Source organism: Pectinophora gossypiella, unplaced genomic scaffold (assembly GCF_024362695.1).
Source record: "Pectinophora gossypiella unplaced genomic scaffold, ilPecGoss1.1 Pgos_45, whole genome shotgun sequence".
Lineage (NCBI taxonomy): Eukaryota > Metazoa > Arthropoda > Insecta > Lepidoptera > Gelechiidae > Pectinophora > Pectinophora gossypiella.
In genome coordinates, this window is record NW_026063255.1 from 362674 (window position 1) to 371336 (window position 8663).

The window sequence follows — 8663 nt, forward strand, 5'->3', positions numbered from 1 at the left end:
TGATGTGGCTTCCTTTAGGGCAAATAGCTCTACCCACCTGGTCGCTGTGTCCTCGACGAGCAATATCCAACGCTCCTCCTGCTCACCCTCCGGGAGTGGGCCGAAGAGATCAATGGTTAGTACCTCGTTACGTTGATTCATAACGGGTGTTTGAAGAAGGCCGGGAGGCTTGGCATTTGTGGCTTTATACCTTTGGCAATGGATGCAGGATTTCACGTACTCCGTGACTAAGCACCGCATTCCAGTGAAGTAGTACAGCTGCGCGATTTTCTGGTAGGTCCTGTCTATACCAGGGTGACCAGCCAGCGGGGAATCGTGGCACTGCTTGATTATGTCATTTACCTGAGTTGCTGGAATGACAAGCTGCGGTGACTCGCTGTCTGAATCAGGATTATACCTGTATAGCACGCCTTGGTTTAGTAGGTAACCTCTTTCAGTCCATCGTTGTGCTGCTGTTTCGTCGGTGGCTTCCAGCTCCTGGACTATCTTGGCGACCTCAGGATCGGTAAGTTGCTCGTGTCTTATCTGCTCGGGCTTTTTAGTAGGTAATTCAATAATTACCGAACAGACGCCGCAGTCCTCGCGGGTGCCTCCAGAGCAGATGGGTCGGCTCAGGGTGTCTGCCACGACGTTAGCTTTCCCTGGTGTGTACTGGAATCGAATATCAAACGATTGGAGCTTTAATGCCCAACGTACTAACCTTCCGGTTGGCGATTTCAGTGACAGCAGCCAGCGAAGAGGTTGATGGTCGCTTCCGATGACTACCGGTTGTCCATCTAAATAGGAACGAAAACGTTCAACTGCCCACACAACGGCCAGAGCTTCACGCTCGGTTGTGGAGTAGTTTCTTTCAGCTGCAGAAAGGAGTCTACTTGCGTACTCGATGGGCCTTTCCTCCTTGTCCTCCCCCTGTAATAAGACCGCGCCTAAGGCGTAGTTGCTTGCGTCGGTGCGCAGAATGAAGGGATTATTGAAATCAGGTTGGATCAATATTGGGGCAGAAGTAAGCAACTGCTTCAGTGTATTGAACGCTTGCGACTGAGCAGGGCCCCAAGACCAAACTTGATTCTTCCTAGTCAACCGTGTAAGAGGCTCAGCGACTTTGGAGAAGTTAGGAATGAATTTTCTAAACCATGAACAGGTTTGAAGGAAAGTCCTCATGTGTTTGAGGTTTGACGGCTCCTTCATCTCGAGGACAGCGTTTACCTTGTCACGGTCAACGGAGATGCCTTCTTGCGTGATGACGTGCCCCAGGTAACGGACGCTTTCTCTGGCGAACACGCATTTCTTCCGGTTGACGTGCAGATTAAATTGGCTAAGGCGTTGGAAGACTGCCTCGAGGTCACGCAGGTGTTGCTGAAGTCCTTCTGAAATGACTAGTATGTCATCTAAGTAAGTGAGTATAGTTACGTCTTTTAATGCTGCACATGTCCTGAAGCGATCGATGAGCCGCTGAAATGTCGCCGGAGCATTTTTCAATCCGAACGGCATTCGCTTGAAACGATAAGTACCTAGACGTGTTACAAAGGCTGTTTTGTCCCTGTCAGCTTCACTGACGCTAACTTGCCAGTAACCCGCCTTTAAATCTAGGGTACTCATGTAGCAGTTCCTTTTCGTTGACTGTACGAGCTCATCAATGAGGGGCATGGGGTAAGTATCAGATTTGGTGACAGAATTTAACCGTCTGTAGTCGATACAGAAGCGGATACTACCATCTGACTTCGGCACGAGCAGCGCCGGGGCACTCCATGCAGACTCACATTCTTCGATAATGTCGGCCTGTAGCATATCTTCTATCTCCTTTCTCATCAACTCTTTCTTTGCAGGATTCAAGCGATAGGGAGGTACAGCAATAGGAGGGTGCTCACCTGTATCGATGCGATGCTCGGCGTAAGGTGTCGGGGCTCCCCCTGGCTCGAAGATCTGGGCGTACTTGACGAGTACTTGGGCAAGCGCCTGTCGTTCAGCTGAGCCAAGATGGGTACCTTCGTCATCCCGAAGCACGTCTGCAGAAGCGCAGTTGACGTCGCGAGAGGCAGGTTCAAACAGAAGCTTGTAACGAGTACCAGATTTGCTGAAGTACCAAGTTTCTGAGCTGAAGTCTAACGCTACTCCGGCGGCAGAAATAAAGTCGATACCGAGGAGTGTCTCGTTGTTGTCGGAGTCCGGGAATACCAGAAATGGGATAGATATAACAGTGTGTTCCAACCTCACCTGTAATGTTGTAGTTAGTACATCCATTACGCGAATGTGGCCGTCGGTGAGCTTCACCCATCTCGACGTGCGGTGAAGAGGATGGCTTCGCGTAGAAGGAGAGTATATAGCGTATGACCCGCAATGCAATGCTTAGCGCCTGTGTCAATCAAAGCAGTACCATTAACACCCAAGATTTCGATTTTAAAAATTGGTCGCATGTCCTGATGCGAAGCGAGCCTGACGTGGTCGTTGCCTAACAATGATGCGTCCCCCGTACGTGCACACTCATCAATATTCAAAGTACATTCATTTGAATACTTATCCCGATAATTAAATTTAGCATGGTCACCCTTATCCATATAACAATCACAGTTAGTAGACTTAGAATTATAAGCATCGTTATGAAGTGAGCAATAACAATGGCAACCCTTAGGTTGTTGAACATTCACAAAACATTCATTAAAAATTTTATCCTTAAAAAATAATTTTTTTATGGTCACCCTTATCCAGAAAGCAAGCAGAGTTATTAGTGTTAAAATTATTAACATTATTATGTATTAAGCAGTAACAATGACAACCCTTAAGTTGATGAACACAAACACCCTCTGAACTATTGGAATTATTCTTATCTGATAAGAGCAACACATCTGACATATGAGTATTGTAAGTATTATTTATAGCTAAGTTATCAGATTGGTATGGAACATTACAGTCTCTAGCGTTCAAATGGTTATTTGAAGAAGGAATATTGGACTTATTAGAAAATTCCACACAATAAAAGCTTTCCTTACACTTGTCCTCATTATTATGTCCATTCGACTCCACACAAGTATTAAATTTTGTCTCACCTTGAGTGTTCGCTAACTTACGGCATGCATCTATCGTGTGACCGAACCTCTTGCAGTAGGTACACACTGGCCGCTGCTTCTTTGCAGTGGCGGGAGCCGGGTCTCGCGCAGGTGGAGGTGCAGGGGCGTGGGCGGCGGGCATCGACGTAGGCTCGGGGCGCGTCGGAGGGACGGAGAAAGCGGGCTCGGTGACAGGCGGGGCCCGGCTAGCTCAGTCGGTAGAGCATGAGACTCTTAATCTCAGGGTCGTGGGTTCGAGCCCCACGTTGGGCGCCAGATATGGGGGTGGCTAGCCAGGTGTTGAAGAAAAACAGTCGGATCTCAGGGTAATCTTTTGTTTAATAGGGTGATTGTCACAATATATTCAGATTCACACGAGTTCTTACAAGATTGGCACACAAATTAAGAAAGGGCGCGTATAGCGTGCGCGTGGTTCACAATCGTCCAGAGAAGAGAAAAAATATGAAAGTGACAGATAGCGGGGTCGCGCGGGGGGTGGCGCGGCACGCTCATTTAACAATTAAAGCGCGCGGGCATACGACCGCGCGAGGCTCGTTCGTTTCGCCGACCCAGACTATTTTCGGTAGGCCGGGTTGCTATATACTCCCCCTCCAGTCCTGGAGGACGTCCTCGCTCCTGGACTGGCTGCTCAGACTGCTTCCTACCCGGTGGTCCTCGTTTCCTTTTAGGAAGGACAGGTTTAGGTGGAGTTACCTCACTGCCTGTGTACCGAGTAAGATCTTGAACCTTTCTCCCACACACACAAAGATTTTTCTTTTATAACACGCCACGCGGACGGAGTCGCGGGCAAAAGCTAGTAATATATAAAGTTGACGCTGAAAGCCTACTTAAAACTCGTCCTTACATAATACATAGCTAAAATACAATCTTAAGGGAATAGACAATCTGCGCATATAAATTTGTATTTTATAGATAAAATGGATCAACGACTGTTTACTCCACCGCGTGTGTCACGATCACCACAACTACGCCATGCGGAAACGAGAACAAGTAGACGTCGATCTCGTAGCCCAATACGCCGTAGTTCCCGAGGCAGAACAAGTCGCTGTATGGATGAATATCAAACTCCCAACACCTCGAAAAGTCCGATTCTGCCGTGTGGGCAGCACGACGTCGTGCCACGCGAACAGCGCGATGGACGCTCGTGCAGTCGCCGCGACGGTGTGCTGCGCAGACAGCGCGATGGGCGCTCACGCAGCCGCCGCGATGATGTGCTGCGCGGACAGCGCGATGGGCGCTCACGCAGCCGCCGCGATGATGTGCTGCGCGGACAGCGCGATGGACGCTCGTGCAGCCGCCGCGACGATGTGCTGCGCAGACAGCGCGATGGGCGCTCACGCAGCCGCCGCGATGATGTGCTGCGCGGACAACGCGATGGACGCTCGTGCAGCCGCCGCGACGATGTGCTGCGCGGACAGCGCGACGGGCGCTCACGCAGCCGCCGCGACGATGTGCCGCGCGGACAACGCGATGGACGCTCGTGCAGCCGCCGCGACGATGTGCTGCGCGGACAGCGCGACGGGCGCTCACGCAGCCGCCGCGACGATGTGCCACGCGAACAGCGCGATGGACGCTCGTGCAGCCGCCGCGACGATGTGCTGCGTGGACAGCGCGATAGGCGCGAGCAATCACGCGTTCAACATAGTCTGCGGTCACGAAGCAGACACCAAGACCAATCGCGCAGTCGCAGCACTCTCTCTCTATTTAAGAGCTGCGCTCTTGTCGTTGGAGTAACCGCCATTCCTCTCTTCTTCCCGCCAAAACCTTCACCTCCCGATACGACACGACCTGCACCTTCTCTTTTATTTGTTTCATAAATGTTATCCTAGGTCTACCCCTTCCTCTCTTCCCTTCAATTTTTCCTTCTATAATGTTTGTTATAAATGAATCGTGTCGTATTAGGTGGCCAATCATATTTCCTCTCCGGTTCTCTATAGTCTTCAATATGGTTCTCTTTTCTTCAACTCTTTCCAGCACTTTCCAGCAGCAGCAGTCGCAGCTACGACCTGCGTAACCAGCATATCTCCAAAAGCGAAGCCATGAAGAATCTGGGTGAGTCTTCCAATTCATCTCTTAATGTTGATCAAATTACTCAAATTGCGCATGTTCTAAAGTCTATGAACCGGTCAGATTCATTAGTAGGTTTAGGCGCTATACAAAATACTGTTTTAGAATTCGATCCCGGGAGAAAGGAACAGACAATGACTATGTGGTTGCACAAGGTAAACCAATATGCGAGTATGTATGGTTGGACTGGACAGCAGACCAAACATGTCGCACTACAGAAGTTAAGGGGTGCGGCCCAGAGATGGTACGAGGGGTTATCGTGTGTACTTTACTCCTGGGATGAATGGCAAAAGAAGCTTCTATCCGCGTTTCCTTCTGACGAGAATTATGGACAAATTCCCACACCAAGGGGGCAATGCCCCGAAGGTGTCCCCCCGTCGCGGGCTGCGCCCGCGACGTGACGACAACCACGACAGAGGAGGCCGTCCGACTTTGCTCCGCCCCCCCGCCGCCGCGCCGCTACCTCGGCTCACACGTCCGCTCCCGCGCAACGCAAACCGAATCGACGAAATTTCTACGCGATCTCCAACGGAAAATAGAACAGCTGGAGAGGGAGATCATCTACCTGAGAGCGAGCCAACTTCGAGGCTCTCCATACTCTCGGGACTACTTCACTTCCGACGCGACAGTCTGCTACTACCACAAAAAAATCGGAGCAGAGGCGCGCAAATGCCACCCTCCATGCGCATGGGAGCTTGAAGAGGGAGCAGAGGGACGCCGCCCGCACCACAGACGGAGGAGTATGTCGACGTAAACTCTCGCACCGTCAACATACGGCGGGAGGAATGTGCCGGACGACGTCCAGAACGATCTCATAGTTTCATAGTTTAACGAATTATTGTAGATAGTTTAGATTCAGAAATAAAGACATAGATATAAGTATAGTTAAGAAAATATTGTGATAACGATTGTATGAGATATTATTATTTTTCCAATAAAATTACACTCACCTCATTCGCGGCGCCGTCTCGTCTTAATGCGCGCAAGGCCCACTAGTTGCGAATCGTAAACTCGTATATAGCTAGGGCGAGACGGCGCCAAAAATACACTCACAATTCGAACACCTCGCAACTCGAGGTTTATTTTTAATAGGAAGGTCGCAATAGGACCTTTACCCAACATAGCTTAGGAACAGACACAACCGTACAGAAACAAATTTGAATAGTTGTTTTTATTTCGAACCAGCATCCCATAGAACATAGCGTGCGGTCTACAGTCCCGTACAGGGCCCTTAACAAAAAAACTGTAAAGGAAAATTACCCAATGCCTCTTATTGACGATCAGCTAGATATACTCGCCGGAAATAAGTTCTACACAACGTTGGATCTGGCGTCCGGTTATTATCAGGTCCCCATCCGAGAGTAAGACAAACACAAAACCGCTTTTGTTACACCGGATGGACACTATGAGTTTAACCGGATGCCTTTTGGGCTGGCAAATGCTTCTGCAACATTCCAGCACCTAATGAATCAGGTGTTAGGAGCTGCTCGTCACGGAGAGGCATTGGCGTATTTAGATGACATCATAATACCATCAAAAACAATTTCTGAAGGCATGACTAGGTTGGAAAATGTATTGAGATTGTTTAAAGAAGCGGGCCTGTCTCTTAAACTGTCAAAATGCTTTTTCTTTAAGCGCACAGTAGAGTACTTAGGGTTTGAAGTGTCTGAAAATGGTATCTGTCCCGGTACTAGAAAGATGGAAGCAGTTGATCGGTTTCCTGTTCCTCAAAACCAGCACAATTTTCGCCAGTTTATAGGGTTAGCTAGTTTCTTCCGGCGGTTTGTGCCAAAATTTTCCATCATTGCTAAACCATTAACTCAGTTACTAAAGAAGAATGTGCCGTGGACTTGGGGTGCTGCTCAGGAGACCGCTTTTAGATCTCTGAAAGGGGAATTGTCCCAAAAACCTACTTTGGCGATGTACAATCCGAAGGCTGAAACGGAGTTGCATACAGATGCCAGTAAGGTGGGCTTGGCGGGAATTCTTTTGCAGAGAGATGAAACGCGGGTTCTTAAACCTGTTGCTTATTTCAGCAGGCAGACTACTCCGGAGGAACAAAATTATTCCTCGTATGATTTGGAAACACTCGCAGTTGTATCTGCTCTACAAAAATTCCGTGTTTATTTAGTTGGTGTCCCGTTCAAACTAGTTACAGACTGCAATTCCTTGAAAGCCATTTTTCAAAAAAGGGACATGCTTCCTCGTGTTGCTAGATGGTGGGAACAAATGCAGGAATTTAATTTTACAATTGAGTACAGGCCAGGTACGTCTATGTCCCACGTTGATGCACTTAGTCGAAACCCAATTCTTAATTCAAACGTCTTGCAGGTACTTACAATATCAGATTCAAACTGGCTAACAACTGTGCAATCTGCAGATGACGACATACAAAGAATAATAAGGATACTCAGGGACCCTAACCTTGACGACTTGGTTGATATTAAATCAAATTTCAAGTTGAAGAACGATAAATTGTTTAGAGTGACCCCAGGCGGTGATCGCTGGGTTGTGCCGAAGGGAGTACGCTGGCAAATCACAAAACGGAACCATGACGATATAGGTCATTTTGCTTTTGAAAAAACATTGGAGAAAATTAAATCAAATTACTGGTTTCCCAAGATAAGGAGTTTCATTAAGAAATATGTAGAATCCTGTTTAGAATGTGCTTACTCCAAGTCTTCAGCTGGGAAAAGACCAGGTTTCTTGCACCCAATACCAAAAGCTGCAGCTCCTTTTGACACAATTCACATGGATCATACCGGTCCATTTGTACGAAGTAGTAAGGGAAATGTATACATCTTGGTATTGATCGATGCTTTTACAAAGTATATTTATTTAAAACCAGTGAGGAATACACAAACTCAAACCACTATTAAAGTATTAAAGGAATATTTTGGAATATTTGCAGTCCCAAAACGGATTATTTCTGATAGGGGAAGTTCATTTACAAGTGACAGTTTCAAAGCTTTTATGAAAGAAAAAGGTATCAAGCATGTATTAAATGCCGTGGCAATACCCAGAGCAAACGGGCAAGTAGAGCGATATAATAAGACAATTATCGAAGCTTTGACCGCAAAGACGATAGACGTAGCAGAAAATAAATGGGATGACTACTTGCCCCATGTGCAATGGGGTATGAATAATACATTTAATAAGGGTATAAATCACACACCAGCGGAGGCTTTGTTTGGTAGGCGGTTGATGGGACCAAGTGAGAGTAGGGTTGTATCCGAAATAGAACCAGACGTAACTCGAACCGATGACAATTTAGTAGATATAAGACAGGATATAAATTCACATGTTTTGAGTAATCAAGAGAAACAAAAAGCGTACTTTGACAAGACACGTTGTCAGCCGTTAACATATCAAATAGGCGACTTGGTGAGAGTGGAACGTCAAGTTCCATCCACAGGGCAAAGTAGGAAATTAGTACCGAAATTTCAAGGTCCATACAGGATAACAAAAACCTTCGAACATGATCGATATCAAATTGAAGATACTCCACTTACAAAAAAAAGTAGTAGAGTA

General features: G+C 47.4%; 1 protein-coding gene and 1 non-coding gene across 2 annotated transcripts; both read left to right on the forward strand.

Moving 5' to 3' along the window:
- Window positions 1–3244: 3244 nt before the first annotated feature.
- Trnak-cuu (transfer RNA lysine (anticodon CUU)) lies at window positions 3245–3317 on the forward strand. Its single transcript has one exon. It is a non-coding gene; the product is annotated as a tRNA-Lys (tRNA).
- Window positions 3318–4037: 720 nt separating this feature from the next.
- LOC126381328 (uncharacterized) lies at window positions 4038–5886 on the forward strand. Its single transcript, XM_050030826.1, has 3 exons — window positions 4038–4716; window positions 5040–5190; window positions 5499–5886. Exons 1-3 carry the CDS (start codon window positions 4038–4040, stop codon window positions 5884–5886), a joined length of 1218 nt encoding a protein of 405 aa, XP_049886783.1.
- The last annotated feature ends 2777 nt before the right edge of the window (window positions 5887–8663 follow it).